Raw genomic sequence first — 19,447 nt, forward strand, 5'->3', positions numbered from 1 at the left:
AATATTATGTGGAAGGTCATTAATATACAACACGAGCAGCAAGGGTCCAAACATACTTCCCTGGGGCACACCTGAAGTTACTTATACATCTGACAATGACTCTCCCCCCCAAGATAACATGCTGTATCCTCCCTACCAAAGAGTCCTCCATCCAGTAACAAATTTCACTTCATACCCAATATGATAGCACTTTTGACAATCAGTAAAGGTGTGGTACTGAGTCAAATGCTTTTTGGAAATCAATAAACACTGAATCTCCTTGCTTGGCTTGATCCAAAGTTTTCCTTATGTCATGTGAGAAAAGTGTAAGTTGGGTTTCACATTATCAATGTTTCGGAAATCCATGCTGGTTGGCATTGAATAGGTCATTCTGTTGAAGATACCTCATTATGTTTGAACTCAGAATTTGTTCTACGATTCTATGACAAATCAGTAACAAGGATATTGGACAGTAGTTTTGTGGATCACTTCTACCACCCTTCTTATAGACAGGGATGATTTGTGCCTTTTTCCTAGAACTGGGCAAGGTTTTTTCTTTGAGAGATCTATGACAGATCATAGTTAGTAGAGGGGCTAACTCAGCTGAAAATTCAATACAGAATTTGACAGGAATTCCATCAGAGCCTGGATCTTTGTTCAGTTTCAGTGATTTCAGCTGTTTCTCAACATCACTGACACTAACACTTATTTCACTCATCTTTTCAGTGGTATGAAGGTTAAATTGGGGCAATTCTCCTGGATTTTCCTTTGTAAAGGAACATTTGAAGATGGTAAGTTAAGGATTTCAGCTTTTGCTTTACTACCCTTAATTTCAGTTCCTATCTCATTTGCTAGGAATTGGGCACTAACTTTGGTGCCAGTAACAGCCTTTATATAGGACCAAAATTTCCTTGGATTTTGTGAAATATCATTTGACAATATCCTGCTACAGTAGTCACGCATTGCTCTCTTGAGAGCCAAACACATTTCATTCAGCATCTCTCTACCTATAGCACTACACTTTGATTTACACCTATTATGCAGTTAGCTCTGTTGCTTTATAAGTTTCTTTACAGTGACTGTATACCACAGAGGTTCCCTCCCAGTATGAACTGTTTTACTGAGTACATTTCCATCCAGAGTGTGGTCAACTACTCTTTTAAACTTGAACCATAGTTCCTCTACATGCTGCTGCCTTTTGATGAAAGTTTAAAATTACTCATATATATATCTAGTTTTAGATGTCCTTTGTACTTTGGTAATCACTGTTGCCACAACTGTGTCATGATCACTGATACCAGTTTTGGTGTGGACATTCTCAAAGAGGTCAGGTCTATTTGTTGCTATTAGATCCAATATATTTCCATCATGAGTGGGTTTCCTAACTATCTGTTCTAGATAGTTTTCAGAGAAGGCATTCACTGGGGTTTCACAGGACATTGTATCATGCCCCCCACTAACAAAACTGTAATTTTATGAATTATTTGTTGGTGATTAAAGTCTCCACCAATGACTACAATATGAATGGGGAACCTATGTGTAAGTGAACTGAGGGTTTCTGTAAAGCTTTTGGTCACATCAGGAGAAGAGTATGGTGGGTGGCAGAAGGATCCAATTATCATTTTAGGCCCACCCTTGATACTGTGTCTTGCCCAGAAATGTCATAAGCAGCTTCAATTTCTTTCTCAGTGGATTTGGGTTTCTTGTCCACTGCAACAAATACACCACCTCCATTTTCCATTTGCCTATCCTTTCAATATACACTTATATTATCCCAAAAAATCTCACTGGTATCAATTTCACATTTCAACCAGCTTTCTGTACTTAGTATTATGTGAGCTTCACTGCTTTTTACGAGGGCTTCAAACTCTAGCACTTAGTTGCAAATGCTTCGGCAGTTCACAATTACGATTTTAATACTCATCTGTGGGAGACATTCCTTTTGATCTTACACTGAAACTTCTGGGTTTCCTACAGCCATTGTTATCTGGATTGCATGGAGAGTCGCCTAAAGTAAAAAAAAAAACATTGTGAGCACCTCACACACAGACAGCTACCTGAGTAGCAGCTTCTGATGTGTAGTGCACATGTGACCTATTTAGGGGCACCCTACAGTAGTCAACCCTCTGGCAAAATTCCACGAACTCGCAGCCTATCTTGTCTCGGAACTTCCACAGCATCTGTATTTATGGTGATTATCAAACAATGGAAAGTTCAAGATGGAGTTACAAAAATTGAAACAGACTTTTGGTCACCACATAGAGACTGAGTGGCAGAGAGAGAGAGAGAGAGAGAGAGAGAGAGAGAGAGAGAGTCACTAAAGCCCAGCTGTGACTGCAGTGAGCCACAGTCTCAACAGGGGTGGGTACAGAAGATTATTAGGGTGGGGGGAGGGGGAGGGATAGCAGGGTATGGGTACAGTAAACACTGTAGTCCTGCCTATGGGAAAATGCATGGACATGGTGGGGTCAGGACAGTGGGCTGCTAATTGCAGCATAAGTAGGCTGTGCTGTGGGGGTAAAGGGGGAACAGACAGAAGTAGAGAAGGTGAAAGGGTTATAAGGAAAGAAGCACAAAAAGGGAAAAAGACTATGCAGGTGCCCTGGAGGAGGTGGGGGAAGGGGGAAGATGGTGTGAGTGAGACTGAAGTGGGAGTGAGGAAGGGGACAGAAGCAGGTGGTGGACAGGGGCTAGCAAAGGTTGAGGTCAGGAACTTATGGCAACAAAGGATATGTTGTGGAGGGTGCCCATCTGAGCAGATCAGAAAAGGTGGTGTTAGTGGAACAAATCCAGATGGCACAGGCTGTGAAGCAGTTTTCAAGTCAAGCACGTAGTACAATGTATAACTGTTACCAATAAAATTGTAACAGTCTCCATAACTTCTGATTCTTCTGCCCAGGCAAGGGCAGTGAAGTAGGGGCCCATGTGCTACAGTGTTAGCACTGATGATGTCACAGTACACAGGCCACCTATCTGCTTCCTCTGATCAAATGATGACATTTACCTATAGTGGACTTGAGAGGCTGCTTATTCACTGTGTTCGTGCCCACGATCAATAAAGGACATTTCTTAAATCCAGACATCCAAGAAACTGAAGCCTTTAATATGGCACCACAGAAGTAGGGCTCGTATATCCCTCTCTAAATAAACCACCTCTTGTGTGTTAAATATGTATTTTTATTAACTCCATATCTTCCTGATGCCTATTGCCTAGCTTGGCTACTCTGTACACTGTATATGGCTACAAAGAGTCATCCAGAATAACACATAAGTATGGAATGCACTGTTTCCTTATGGTGCAAGGGCCTGTTAGACAGCCCTGGTGAACTATGCTTTCATATATCCTCTGATCCCACAACTTCACACACACTGGTGTGTGCATTGACACACAGTAAGTTACTTGTTTCCATATAACTAGGTGCTGCCCAGTGGAGCAACACATTGCTATCTGTTTGAACTGGCCAGGTACAACATTGCATACAACAGGCATGCCCACATGTGGAAGCTGGTGTCTGTCTACTAGAATAGTTGCCTACCTACACTTTAATCACAGTGGAGGGCCATGGGATTGGTTTCCACTCTGTGATACAGTGCCCACAAATCACTAGTGGCTGTGCTCTGCCACTGTCACCATGACATAGTCCTCATCACAGCCTGGAGATGCTGATGGTGAGAGTTGAACTGTTATTATCCTACAGCATTGTAATGATTGGTAAGTTGGAAAATTGAATAAGAAGGTCAGGGAATATCTATTTTGCAATGTACGACACTTGACAAGAAAAATGAAGCACCCAGAAGACATGGTCAAATGTCAACGTAACCACACACATGCATCACGTGTTGGTATGTAAATGATTACACAGTTGCAATTCTTTATGACGGGTAGAATGTTCATGAGACTGTATTAGCATTTTTCGTGTTTACTGTTGTCACCAGGCATGACATGGTTTAATAGGAGGATAAATAGCCCAGATGATGAGTGAAGGACATGGAGATGCCACATACTCTTCTGAGGCAGCATTATCAGCTCCTGACAGAGTTTGAAAAGGGCCTCATAATGGGTCTCCATTTAGCCGGCTGGTCAAATCATGCAATATCCAGATTTGTGGGTCATTCAGATATGATAGTGGCCCTATGTTGGACTGTATGACAACATGAAGCCAGACTTACTGAAAGTCCCAGTTGACCATGTCTGACCACCATAAGGGAGGATTGTCGAAAAGTGCATTAAGCACATCATAAATGCTTCCCATCTGCACCCAACATCTGAGAACAAGTAATGCACTTCTTTCAATATTCTGCGTGAAATGCACCCCGGATGATTTGTGGCATGCCATCAATATTAAACTTTGTGTGCGATCTGTAACCCTCCTATGTACAATGTCAGTATATTTACTTCAAAAATTTTCTCTCAGCCATTGTTTTTTATGTTTACTGAGGTGTCCATGCTATGCAGTTCAACATAATTATGTTGCAGCAGTCTTCACAGGACTTTGTCTCCTTTTATGTGGATGGGTGCTGAAAGAAGGTACTAATTGTCTTCCAAGCTACTTGAATGGTATAAATGGCTGAACTTTAAACTTTCTGTATCAACACTTTCTCTTACAAAACACAATACTGTGTCTCACTATACAATATTGTATAAAATGTGGGTTGACAGAGCAAAATGATGTAGTTTGGACATGATCAAGACAACATGTATTCTCTACACAAGCCAGTTTGAAAGTCATTTGTCATGGTGTCTGTCATAGTCATGATCTTTTTTTTTTTCATTTTTCGCCTTGTCTTCTAAACGCCTTCAAACCAAGATACCACAGAACAAGCAGCCTCACACAGCAGGTGGAGATGCTCACTCACCATCTTGCCTTGTATATGTGATGCATTGAAGATGATCTCCCATCTGTGACAATATCTCCCATAGTGGGATGTCCCAACAGTTACTTACTACTAAATGTCACAAACATCTATCATCATCGTGGAAGCCTGGAAGTGGGACATGTTACTTCATAAAAATGTCACGTCACACTTCATACACCCCCATTGAGACAAAAGATGACATATAAACCATCTTAATCGACTAATTTTAATAACATTATTTACATTTAAAGTCCTTTGGACCTGCTCAAACTTTTATAATGTTACTAATAAAATAGAGAACACTATAGCGCTTCTCTTTGTATCCCAGTTTTTCTTTCGTTTCTGTCTTTATTAATAGCAGTCTTGTTTACAGAACACCCTTTTCATATTTATCACGTACACTGTCTTTCATCACATTGTTTCACATATCTCACAATAGCCATAATATCATTTAACATTTCCCTGCACACATGACTGTAACCATCAAACCATCGGGATGGACTGTAACAATATTATGAAAAGGAAAGTAGCCACTCACCATATAGCAGAGATGTTGAGTCACAGATAGGCACAACAAAACGACAGTCACAAATAAAGGTTTTGGGCAGTGAGGCCTTCATCAATAATAGACCACACACACACACACACACACACACACACACACACACACACACACAAACACACACACACAGCTGCAGTCACAGGCAACTGAAACCACACTGTGATCAGCAGCACCAGTGCATGATGGGAGTGACGATGGGGGTAAGGGGAGGTGGGGTGGGGTGGGGGGGAGGGGAGAGGGTAGGGATGGTAGACAGTGGAGTGCTGCAGGTTAGACACAGGGCAGGGGAGATTTTGTGTGTGTGTGTGTGTGTGTGTGTGTGTGTGTGTGTGTGTGTGCGCGCGCGCGCGCACACGGGGGCAGGGGGGCAGGGAGGGGGGGGGGGGGGGGGGGTAGCGGAAACGGAGAGATGTAAAAGGACAGTGTGACGGTGGAATGGTGGCTATGTAGTGGTGGAATGGGAACAGGAAAGGGGCTGAGGATGGATGAAGACAGCAACTAACGAAGGTTGAGACCAGGAGAGTTACAGGAATGTAGGATGTTTTGCAGGGAAAGTTCTCACCTGCACAATTCAGAAAAGCTGGTGTTTGTGAGAAGGATTCATGTGGCACAGGCTGTGAAGCAGTCACTGAAATGAAGGATGTCATGTTTGGGTGGTCCCCTTGTTTTCTGGCCACAGTTTGTTTGTGGCCATTCACGTGGACAGACAGCTTGTTGTTTGTATGCCTACATAGAATGCAGCACAGTGGTTGCAGCTCAGCTTGTAGAACACATGAGCGGTTTCACAGGCAGCCCTGTCTTTGATGGGGTACGTGATGTTAGTGGCATTTCAGGGCACAACAATAGGTAGTCGATGGTGGAGAATGTACGAGGGCAGTTCAATAAGTAATGCAACACATTTTTTTTCTCGGCCAATTTTGGTTGAAAAAACCGGAAATTTCTTGTGGAATATTTTCAAACATTCCCGCTTCGTCTCGTATAGTTTCATTGGCTTCCGACAGGTGGCAGCGCTGTACGGAGCTGTTAAAATGGCGTCTGTAACGGATGTGCGTTGCAAACAACGGGCAGTGATCGAGTTTCTTTTGGCGGAAAACCAGGGCATCTCAGATATTCATAGGCGCTTGCAGAATGTCTACGGTGATCTGGCAGTGGACAAAAGCATGGTGAGTCGTTGGGCAAAGCATGTGTCATCATCGCTGCAAGGTCAAGCAAGACTGTCTGATCTCCTGCAATGGCGGAGCATGCGAACACACTCGTTCGAGATGATTGACGGATCACCATCAAACAACTCAGTGCTCAACTTGACATCTCTGTTGGTAGTGCTGTCACAATTGTTCACCAGTTGGGATATTCAAAGGTTTGTTCCCGCTGGGTCCCTCGTTGTCTAACTGAACACCATAAAGAGCAAAGGAGAACCATCTGTGCGGAATTGCTTGCTCGTCATGTGGCTAGGGTGACAATTTCTTGTCAAAGATTGTTACAGGCGATGAAACATGGGTTCATCACTTCGAACCTGAAACAAAACGGCAATCAATGGAGTGGCGCCACACCCACTCCCCTACCAAGAAAAAGTTTAAAGCCATACCCTCAGTCATGGTTACAGTCTTCTGGGACGCTGAAGGGGTTATTCTGTTCGATGTCCTTCCCCATGGTCAAACGATCAACTCTGAAGTGTATTGTGCCACTCTTCAGAAATTGAAGAAACGACTTCAGCGTGTTCGTAGGCACAAAAATCTGAACGAACTTCTCCTTCTTCATGACAATGCAAGACCTCACACAAGTCTTCGCACCCGAGAGGAGCTAACAAAACTTCAGTGGACTGTTCTTCCTCATGCACCCTACAGCCCCGATCTCGCACCGTCGGATTTCCATATGTTTGGCCCAATGAAGGACGCAATCCGTGGGAGGCACTACGCGGATGATGAAGAAGTTATTGATGCAGTACGACGTTGGCTCCGACATCGACAGCATTGAATGGAGATTACGTTGAAAAATAGTGTTGTGTAGCTAAAAGATTGGGGAATAACCTGGTGTATTTCAATTCTGAATAAAACAACCCCTGTTTCAGAAAAAAAATGTGTTGAATTACTTATTGAACTGCCCTCGTAATTCAGTTGCTCCAGTCCTGGTTGGTACTGAGTTACAAAGGGAATGCTCCTCTGCGGCTGGACAGTGGGACTTTGGGAGGTGGTGAGAGACTGGAAAGATAAGGCATGGGAGATTTGTTTTTGTACAAGGCTGGCAGGATAACTACAGTCTGTGAAGGCTTCAAATGAAACCCTTGGTATATTTCAAGAGGGACCACTCCTCACTACAGATGCGACGACCATGGTTGGCTAGGCCGTAAGGAAGGGACTTCTTGGTATGGAAAATGTGGCAGCTGTCAAAGTGGAGGTATTGCTGGTGGTTAGCATGTTTGATATAGATTGAGGTACTGATGTCTTTGAGGTCACAAATATGTCAATGAATCTGAACCAGGTGAGGGGTTTAGGATTCTGGGTTTTTAGGAAGGGTTCCTCTAGATGGCTCATGAATAGTTTGGCATAGGATAGTGCCATGCAGGTGCCCAGAGCTATAGACCGGATTTGTTTGTAGGTAATGCCTTCAAAGGAGAAGTAATTGTTGGTGAGGATACGGTTGGTCACGGCAACAAGGAAGGAGGTTGCTGGTTTGGAATCCCTACCATATTATCCCTCCCCCTCTCCAATCCAGCCTCCTCCTTAGCCCCACCCAGTTGCCACTCCCACCATCCACTGGTGCTGCTGCTCGCAGTATGGTTTCAGTTGCCTGAGATTGCAGTAGTGTGTGTGAGTTACGTGTGTGTGTGTGGGGGGGGGGGGGGGGGGGGTGGTCTATAAAGCTTTATTTGTGACATTCTTTTTGTTGTGCCTATCTGCGACTCAGCATCTCCGCTATATGGTGAGTGGCAGATTTCCTTTTCATAATATTGTGACTGTAAATATTTCAACATAAATGAACTTTCCTTTCATGAATCGATGAGAGCCCCGCTCTCCACTTCAACCATTATATTCTAAAATTATTTTCTACTTTATCTCTGTTTAAAAGCATAATACTTCTCCATGCCAACAGACCATCTTTCTTTTAAGTATTTACACTCTTAACATACCTACAACTTTATGTCTTCTGTTGGTTTTGCCAGTCACCGGTACAGTTTCACTAGAAGTGTTGTAATCTCTCACAAAACCTATTCCCGTTACCTTAACTTACTCCAATACATGGATTATTTTCACTTCAGTTTAGATCATACATACATCCTACTCTGTCTCATGCTAACTAGAGGATTTATGTGCGAGATATTTCACAAGCTTCCTTTTGCCTTGTCATCTTATATTTATGATTGTATCCTTTTTTCTGAAAAGAAAAGTTGCTACTCGAGATATAGCGGAGATGTTGAGTCACAGTTAGGCTCTTTTTGTTGCGCCTATCTGTAACTCAGCATCTTCACTATATGGCGAGTAGCAACTTTCCTCTTCATAATATTGTTACATTCCATCCTGGATTTTTCACTGTTTGATTGTATACTGTATATATTTTATGCACCAGAGGCAGCCACTGCTATTTCACTCTAAATCACTAAATGCTTAAGCATCTCTCTTATGGACCCAAGGAGCTACATGCTGATCCGTAAATTGAATCCATGATTGATAACTGTGAATCCCAGGCATTTATGAAGTCAAGCATGCATGTAAATGCTGCTGTCCTTCTCTGACATTAACCAAGTAAGTCTCTTTACATTGTACCAATTTGGAGAACGGTCTGCGAATAGGAACAACAATTACTTGATAATGCTTCTTTACTTTCCAATGTATGGTGCTAGTGTCATCTTATGAGTCCACCTTCCCTAATATGGTTCGAGGTCATTCCTTCTGTGGAATTACCTGAAACCTAGGTGAAGGCCATCCCTTCAGTAGGCCCACCTACCCTTTACTCTCCAACAAATTCATTATACCAGGTACACTGCATCACAAACACTAATCAACACGCAAACCGTCCAAAATTCTTTCCTTATTTATTTAAATGAAGATATTGCTCCTTACCCTTTTGACTCTTCCTGGTCACTATAACTTACATTCCCATGATCCTCCAAATTTACATTCTCACCTATACTTCTTTTCATTTGGTGTCTCAATGCTGGTATTTCAGACCACTTATCATTTGAGCAGACTGTGGTAATGTCTATAAAATCTTCAATCCTACATGTTACCATAAAATAGTGCTACACATATTTTAACTTCTCCCAGCATGAACATATTATCTCTTTTTCAGGTCTGAAGGAGTATTGAAGTATGAAGTTACAGCTTCTCTTAATCACTCATCCTTTCACATTCATAGCTCATATTACATGAGTACCCACAACTGACTAGACTTTCCTAATTTCAACACTTTTGAAGTGTTTTTGAATGTCTTCTTAAGTGTTTGGAGCTGAGTCAAAACACTGACATTTGATGTTATGTTTAACATAACATGTTAAATTACCTTTAATGTAACTCAAATACTGTTAATTATCTTCTTTATAAGGAGGTCCAGCAAATCAGTATCTCTGTAGAACCATGCGTGGCCCTGGAAAGACTTGACATTTTCTCCTTTGCAGCTGTTATTGGTGGAAGTATAAACAATATCAACACCACTGACTGTCACGTACTTGTTTCAGTGGGAGTACAGATCACAATTACTTCGTAACTTGGAGCAGATACAATTCAATTCAAACATAACATCTGCCTTGAAGGCTGCTCGACAAGTAGCAGTTTGTAAGTAAGGCACATTTCATTTTAGAGCTTCCTTCGTTTGTTGCTGTTTACATTCTTGGAGATGGTGTCTGCTCCTTAACAGCCAAGACACTGCCAAGGCGCGACGTCAAAACATAAAAGGCATCACCCACAGCAGGTGAAGATGTTTACTCCCCATCACACCTTGCCAATTACTTGAACCGCACACCTCTCTGTTAACTCTGCACAAACATGAAACACAATGACTACACACAATATGTGTTTAGTGACTTATTCCCTACCTAATATTACTTTACTAGTTTGTCACAATCATCTTTCCTTGTCATAAATAGGAAGTGGGAAATGTAGTTTGTCTAAACAGCCTGTAATACTACAGAGTCCCTAACTTAAAGGAAAGATGTTGAGATAACTCTTTACTCTGCTAGTTACAAATGAATCCTTGTAACATAAAATTGTAACTTATTTAATGATAACTAACCTTTTGTTAAGGAGAAAATACTCCAGCTACAATAACAAGGCACAAGTCATGTATGGTCCCGTCCATTTCCTGTTCTGAATACTATTTTTAGTATTGTCCTTTCAATTTTAATGTTTAAGAAAATGATAAGTTTTCTATTTAAAATGGCTCTGAGCACTATGGGACTCAACTGCTGAGGTCATTAGTCCCCTAGAACTTAGAACTAGTTAAACCTAACTAACCTAAGGACATCACAAACATCCATGCCCGAGGCAGGATTCAAACCTGCGACCGTAGCGGTCTTGCGGTTCCAGACTGCAGCGCCTTTAACCGCACGGCCACTTCGGCCGGCTAGTTTTCTATTTAGTTTCAGCCAGCTTCTGCTATGCAGTGTTACCTTACAGTGTGCTGAAAGTAGGAGACGAGGTACTGGTGGAAGTAAAGCTGTGAGGACGGGGCGTAAGTCGTGCTTGGGTAGCTCAGTTGGTAGAGCACTTGCCCGCAAAAGGCAAAGGTCCTGAGATCAAGTCTTGGTCCGGCACACAGTTTTAATCTGCCAGGAAGTTTCATATCAGCGCACACTCCGCTGCAGAGTGAAAATCTCATTCTGGAAACATCCCACAGGCTGTGGCTAAACCATGTCTCCGCAATATCCTTTCTTCCAGAGGTGCTAGTTCTGCAAGGTTTGCAGGAGAGCTTCTGTGAAGTTTGGAAAGTAAGAGACGAGGTACTGGCGGAAGTAAAGCTGTGAGGACAGGGCGTGAGTTGTGCTTGGGCAGCTCAGTTGGTAGAGCACTTGCCCGCGAAGGGCAAAGGTCCTGAGTTCGAGTCTCGGTCCGGCACACAGTTTTAATCTGCCAGGAAGTTTCACTTTCTTACACTGTTGTTACCTGAGGCGTTACCTGCTGGGTATATGTCTGCTATATGATCTCTGGAGTCTAATCTCAGTACAGGCTCTTGTCCACTTGTCTGAAACATCTCTGCTCCAAACCATAATTCATCTCAGCTATCAGGTAAGTCTATTCAAAACCATCCTTTGCCTGTGCTATCAGGTATGTTTATAACTAATTTGGAGAAAACTTCCATATCATGATCATTAGCAACTATACAACTTCATACTTATGTATGAACTATTCTTATACTCGTTCTAAGAACAGTGTCAAACCACTATACGGTTACAGATGTGGGTGTCCAGCTTTTTCCCTTCACACTCAAAAAAATATGGTGCAGGCCATTCATCTGACCAAGGTATAGACCATACCTTCCAAGGGTTCGCCTATCTTTACACCTCTCCTATGTATACTAATCAATACAGGTCATTCCTCCCATGGATTCACATGACTAAGGCATAGGCATTGCTCCTATGGATATGTCTATCCTTTTCTTCTCCAACGCCTATTGTGATTTTGGGTACACCGCATTTTAACTTCATCAGTAAACCTAGCTATTAGCCCTTTTCTATAATCTTTATTCACTTTAAATGAGAAGATTCCCCATAATAATTTTATGCTGACTTTACTTGATTACTCTCTACTTCTGCACTTTAACTCCTCTTTTTTCAACTTATTTTTTTACTTGTTACTCTTGTTTACAATGAGTACAACAACACCATGTGCACATGGTTCTCACCTCTATGATTCTGCTTCTGCTCTTTGATAAGTATTTTCTTATCGTCCAATCTCTTATATCTACCAGATTTAGAAAACACTTGACTATTTGAGTATATTCAATGTACTTCCTTTTAACATATTAGGAGAATGTTAACAACTCATCTCCTGTTCTGTAAAATCCTTCCTCGTGAACATATGTTAATGCTCTAATTCCTATCCTGCATAACGTGCTTCTTGTTGAGAATGCGTTAACACACCACTCTTTAATATACTATTTCTTGTTGTGTTACGCATGATAGCATGCCATCAATTTCCCTGACCCACTATGTTCTCCATGGACTCTCTTCCCTACAACATGTGTGGGCATGACTAACATACGTCATCTAAGCAACACACTATAAAATTCTGTGAGTCTACTGTCATCATCATATGTGAAATACTCTCCAGTGCAATCCTACTGCTGTATGTCGTAACTTCAATTATCTGGATGGTAAAGAGGAAGGATCCTGCAAAAGAAACTTTGCATATGGACAGAGTGACGATAGATTTGGTACTCCTGAGGGAGAAGTAAGAAAAGAAGACAAAGAGACAGGTATGTCAGATCGAAGTAAAAAAGGAGTCAGCACCCCATAAATAGATTCCCTTACCACCCTCCACCCCAAGGACCCTATCTGCTAAGGTATTTCACTGTGGTGACAAGAGAAGCAGGTGTTCGGCATTTCTTACAAAATAGCTTTGCCACAGTTTCACTCCTAGAGAAAACTCAAAAATTGACACTAACAAACCACTAGGAAATGCCACAGAGCAGGAAGCATTTTCACGTACGTTGTCGTAAAACTGTCACTATAATCGTTAAAGTCAGTCTATTCATCCATCAATACATTTTTAGAAGTGATACCTCACTACCCATGATTGACACCCCCCCCCCCCCCCCCACCACCACCAAAAAACAAAAATCACATATAAACCCAACCATACTATTCTCTTTCATTCAGTTTTATGAAATGTATAAAGCTGATAACATTTTACTTCTAATTCTTAAATAGTCATTTTACTACATTCATAGTTTATCAGAAGTATGTTGTCATTGCTATTTCACTTCTCTATACTTTTGTAGTACTAAATGTTCCTCCTTATAATATCATATGAGAATAAAAATAAAATCATTCTTATTCTTTTTCATGTACCATATGTACATGGTAACATATAGTGAAATGAATGACATGGAAATATTAACTGTCACATATTCATGATAAATCTAATCTTTAGTACAGTAAAGTTTATGGACTAATTGATAATTTATTAACTTAACATAGCATTTCAGTAGTGACAAAACAAGCACTAGACACTATAAGTCCATCTGTTGTACACATAGGGACCTCACTGGCCATTTTCACGTTGAGCTCAGACTCTTTTTGTGTTCTTACAGTTATTTTTATGGAAGAAGTGACAGTGGAAGATATTACTTCACTAGAAGATAACAAGACAGTCAAAGAAAGAAAGAAATTCTCTATGGGTAAACTAAAAAGAGAAATATGGAAATAATTTAATGGGTCAGCTGTTGGTCGTCAATCCACCAAATTCCGAATTCATGAAGGACATAAACTTCCTGGAGCCTTGCATCTTTTAAGAATATCTATATTGTACAATTATTTACTTTGTCCTGCATCAATATACTGCTTTCGGATGTGATATGTCTTGGACTCAGAATGGTCCCCTGTACCAAGGGAATATTTATTTGCCTCTGTCATCAGCGAACCTCAAAGTTTTTATTTCTTCTCCATGGATTTTAATACCTACTCTGAACTTTTCTTTTGTTTCCTTTATTGCTTGCTCAATATACAGATTGAATAGCATCAGGGAGAGGCTACAATCGTGTCTCACTCCTTTCCCAACCACTGCTTCCCTTTCATGTCCCTCGACTCTTATAACAGCCATCTGATTTCTGTACAAATTCTAAACAGCCTTTCGCTCCCTGTATTTTACCCCTGCCACCTTCAGAATTTGAAAGAGGGTATTCCAGTCAACATTGTCAAAAGCTTTCTCTAAGTCTACAAATGCTAGAAACGTAGGTTTGCCTTTCCTTAATCTTCCTTCTAAGATAAGTCGTAGGGTCAGTATTGCCTCATGTGTTCCAACATTTCTACGGAATCCAAACTGATCTTCTCCGAGGTCGGCTTCTACCAGTTTTTCCATTTGTCTGTAAAGAATTCGCGTTAGTATTTTGCGGCTGTGACTTATTAAACTGATAGTTCAGTAATTTTCACATCAGTCAACACCTGCTTTCTTTGGGATTGGAATTATTATATTCTTCTTGAAGTCTGAGGGAATTTCGCCTGTCTCATACATCTTGCTCACCAGATGGTAGAGTTTTGTCAGGACTGGCTCTCCCAAGGCTGTCAGTAGTTCTAATGGAATGTTGTCTACTCCCGGGGCCTTGTTCCAACTTAAGTCTTTCAGTGCTCTGTCAAACTCTTCACGCAGTAGCATTTCTCCCATTTCATCTTCATCTACATCCTCTTCCATTTCCATAATATTGTCCTCAAGAATATCGCCTCAGTATAGATCCTCTATATTCTCCTTCCACCTTTCTGCTTTCCCTTCTTTGCTTAGAACTGGGTTTCTATCTGAGCTCTTGATATTCATACAAGTGGTTCTCTTTTCTCCAAAGGTCCCTTTAATTTTCCTGTAGGCAGTATCTATCTTACCCCTAGTGAGATAAGCCTCTATATCCTTACATTTGTCCTCTAGCCATCCCTGCTTAGCTGTTTTGCACTTCCTGTCGATCTCATTTTTGAGCGGAGAAAATCTCCGACCCAGCCGAGAGTCGAACCCAGGCCCTTAGGATTGACATTCTGTCACCCTGACCACTCAGCAACCAGGGCCGGACATGTGTTTCATGAAGACCACTGATGTTATTTGATTTCAATAAAATCAAATACATTTGGTGACAAAAATATGCATTTCCTTGGAGTCGCAAGACATATGTAAAATACCTTCGCTGAGTTCAGAAATAATCCCAGAAAAATGTAGGCCTCTTGAAAGAAATGTTTAAGGCACGGAAGAGTTGTGTAAACTAACACTATAGATGACTGCCAATAAAATGTTGGTTCTACTATGCTCATTATTGTCAGTTATTGCTCATTGTATTGTGTCTATTATTTTAGAGGTATTGTGTGTCCACCTGCTAAGCTGAGTGGTAACTTATTTACCCAACATGCAGCAGGCCCGGGTTTGACTCCCGGCCAGTTTGGAGATTTTCTCCACTTGTGGACTGGGTGTTGTGTTGTCCTCATCATCATTTCAAGATCACCTACGTGCAAGTTACCCAATGTGGCATCATCTATACGAAGACTTGCAACCCGGCGGTGAAACTTCCTCGGATGGGGCCTCCCAGCCATCAATGCCACATGACAATTTCATTCTACATTTCATTGTGTGATTTTTCTTTTGAGAAATATATGAGTACATGACGTACAAACCGCCAACAACTGCCACAATTTTTTTCTGCTTATAATCCATACTTTCTAATATATGAACTCCTTTCAAAGTGCCAAAATGTACTAGAATATACAAAATGGCTATAAAACACCGCACTGTACAATGTACTTGTGGTGAGACAGTCGCAATTCCTGAAATCTATCACCCGTGGCCTCCAGCCTGCCAAGAAGCACTGCAGTCCTGGGTCCTTGGATAAACCATGAAAATCCACTGCATTACGCCACACACAAACAGACCCGGCCTGCGGTCAGATCGATGAGACTAGATCCGATGGGCATGGCCTGCACATTAGTGGGCTTCAGACCGGCTGGCCCGATCCATTCACAGTTACCCGCAGGAATGGCATGCGGTTTTGGCCCACCGTTGAAGTCCACTTGCATGGCTAACATCATGTATCACAGACATCGTGTTGATAAAATTAGACTGTGATGATCAATCCATGCAACAGATAACTTGCTCGAATACTCTGAGAATCAATACTAATGAGGATAGGAAACAAATCACGGTAAAGATGATCACTGAGCCACACACAGGCACGTAGGGAAGATAATCACACTACCACAACTAAATTTTTGGCCACAGCCTTTGTCAGAAAATGAGAGCACACACACTTTCACATAATCACTCAGACACAATTCATGCACATATGACTGCTGTCTCTGGCTACTCCATCATCAGTCTCTGACCATCAGATCCAAACACTCACATGTCATGCCTCCCTGACTCTCATTGGCAGCTGCTAGGCTAGTGGCAAGATGTGGTGGAAGCACTGACTGCAAGCTGAGGGAATAGTAGGAAGGGGAGAAGCGGAAAGAATGAGGCAGTAGGGGAGCAGCGCATGTATTCAGCTGAGCCCATCCTGAAACAATGCATTATATCTCAGTAAACAAACCATTTTATCTACTGAGACAAAAATGAGATTTTTCCAGTGTTTTTTTCAAATTTCCCTGATGCGTTTTAAATTCCCCGATTTCCAGAACTTGTGGCAACCCTGGAAAGTCTTAGCTCAGACCTTGGCAGCCAGAGACAGTGGTCATGTGTGCAAGTTGCGTTTGTATGAAGTGGTGTGTGTGTGTGTGTGTTTTGTCTATTTGAGGAGAAGGCCCTTTGGCCAAAGCTTACGTGTTTAGTAGTCTTTTTACTGCGCCTGCCTGAGTCTCAAATTCTCCACTGTACAGTGAATAGCAGTCTTTCGTTTTCATAATATTGTCATTAATCCTTCCTGGATTTTCCATTGTTTAATCTGATAATAAATCCACTTATAGCAAAGTAGATATGCAATGTACTTCTATCCTCATTCCTAACACACTTAACTTTTGAAAACCATATATCACCATCAGAAGAGATGCAGATAAATTACTTAACAGTATTTTCTCCACTTTTTTGCAGCTTCTCTGCATCCGCCTTTATTTTTTCACACTGGCACAATCTCTCAAAATGACTTTTTCTGCTGTTCTTCTCTTTCCCCATCAATGCCTTTTCTCTGACCCCCCCCCCCCCCCCCCCCCATATGCTCTAACCAATATCGTTACACGCCATGTAATGTAACAAATGAGTATTACCTGTCTATTTTGTCATCAGCTCCCAATAATTATCAATTTCCTCCAAGTTTATTACATGTCCAATAAAGTTGTTTATGTAACATTAATAGGTACATGAAAACCTGCAAATTAGTTATCAGACAAAGTTCAATTTAATTTTACTGTTCAGTCTCTTCTTCTCACAGCACTGAGTCCATTGATACCATTAGTTTGGCTATAGATTAAGTTAATTAAAAGTTATAATTAATTTAAGATAATAGTCCACTTCGATAAGTAGAGAAACCTATGAGCTAATTGGCAGATACCAATGTAACAATCTACACCATTTGAAAGCCAAGCATTCCAACTTTACAGTAAAATACTTTAAATTAGCTGAAACATATGAAATCTTATGAAATAATTAAACCTGAAGTTGTGGTATACTACCCATCTTCATTGTAGATTTTGCCCAAACCACTATTGGACTCTGACCTTCAACTCCCTACTTTTGTTACTATAACTTATCTGTACAGTATCACATACAACACTACTAATAATTTCATGTAACTCACTATGGGTTTCAATATGGTGCTTATATTTGTAAATAAAGGATTAACATCGTGGAGGCATAATAGTATCTGCATATTTTTCTAAGTTTCTAACCAGTAGCATTTTTTATAAGATAAATTCTTGTAAAAGCTTGTAGTTATTTCAAAACAACCAAATTTAATCTTATCTATTTTCAAAGTACTATGCAGTTTATGAAACAAGTTAGTTCATACACCAGTCTTTGTAACACCATTTGAATTCCAGAGCATGCAGTCTGCAGTTAGAAATAATAGGCACTACAGCTGTGTTGGTCAGTATGGGAAAGTTCGCCATGATCGGTCTCTAAAATGTACTGTGTTTGAGAAGGACCTCACATCCTGTTGTGTGTCATTTATTAAACTCAATGACAATTTCATTTAATTATTTCATGTTGTGTTGGTGGTTAGTTCCTATGGGACTAAACTGCTGAAGTGATCGGCCCCTAGGCTTACACTTTACTTAATCTACCTTAAACTAACTTGCACTAAGGACAAAACACACACACACACACACACACACACACACACACACACACACACACACACACACGAGGGGAATTCGAACCTCCAACGTGGGGGGAGCTGTGCAAACCGCGACACGACACTTCAGACCATGCGGCTACCCTGCGTGATTTCACATTGTGAATTAGCATTAAACTTTGATAACTGTGATTAACTGAAAATGGTGTGCTGCTACAATAACAATCCAATGCAGCAACAGTCTTAATAGTGTGGACAAACTTTCACTGTGCAACCTCATTTATTTGTGGTGTCTTTTGCTCAGCCTGAAAACCAGTGTGTTATTCTGGCGAAATTATTCTGCTACCCAACACAGTAGCTAATCTTGTTATTATAATGTTAATTGTTCTTATGCCACACTAAACAGTCACTAATTATCTCATCATGCTTAGGTCTACAGCACGACGACTGTATAGCAGTTTGTAGCTATTCATCTACCTGCATGACTGGCCATCAACTGTTAAGTGTATAAAAATGTTATTAAAAGTCACAGAAATTCAGCCCTATATAATGCGTGATTTACATTATTGGAATCATTCTATTGTCACCAAATGTTTTCAGCCAGTTTCAATGATCAGGAAAGAGGTGCTAGCTAATGAGGGCAACTAAGTAGGTAAGATGGATTAGTAAGACCTTAACTCAGAAGTAGTTGCAGAGATAGGTAACTTAACTAGTTACCATGTGTGTGCCAGCCAGCAGTTCAATGTCTATTCTATGTGTGAGTGATGCTCTACGCTAGCAGGAATATTTAAAAATTAGTACTAAGTGTTCCTGATGATTTCTTGATCACATAACATCTTTCAATACTCATGAGAACTGAGGTACTTACCTGTGTGAACTGATAAAACTGCAATACAGAGATGATATCAGAGTCTTATAAAAATAGAAACTACCAATAACAATTATTAAATACTTATGTGAAGTAACTACTTACAACTTGGTGTTTCTTCTGCAAAATTAGATACAGTTCTAGTAATCTGTGTAATGGGGTCATCTCCGATTCGGTTTTCTTGAATATACGGTGATTTGTGAGTACTGGAAGAAGCACTATCACTGTTTGGCATAACAGATGACTCACAGGCAATCCTTTTTATTTTTGCCCGTTTA

At 41.0% G+C, this 19,447-nt stretch overlaps 1 protein-coding gene across 1 annotated transcript in view; it reads right to left on the minus strand.

Annotated features, from left to right (window-relative positions):
* Positions 1-19,431, minus strand: part of LOC126482224 (zinc finger protein on ecdysone puffs-like) — a 157,439-nt gene extending 138,008 nt beyond the window's left edge. The window contains exon 1 of the mRNA XM_050106203.1: positions 19,275-19,431. Coding sequence (XP_049962160.1) covers positions 19,275-19,404 — 130 coding nt within the window. The 5' untranslated portion in view covers positions 19,405-19,431. The remainder of the gene's footprint in view (positions 1-19,274) is intronic.
* Between the last annotated feature and the right edge of the window lie 16 nt (positions 19,432-19,447).

The sequence above is a fragment of the Schistocerca serialis genome, chromosome 5 (genome assembly GCF_023864345.2).
Source record: "Schistocerca serialis cubense isolate TAMUIC-IGC-003099 chromosome 5, iqSchSeri2.2, whole genome shotgun sequence".
NCBI classification, from domain to species: Eukaryota; Metazoa; Arthropoda; class Insecta; order Orthoptera; family Acrididae; genus Schistocerca; species Schistocerca serialis.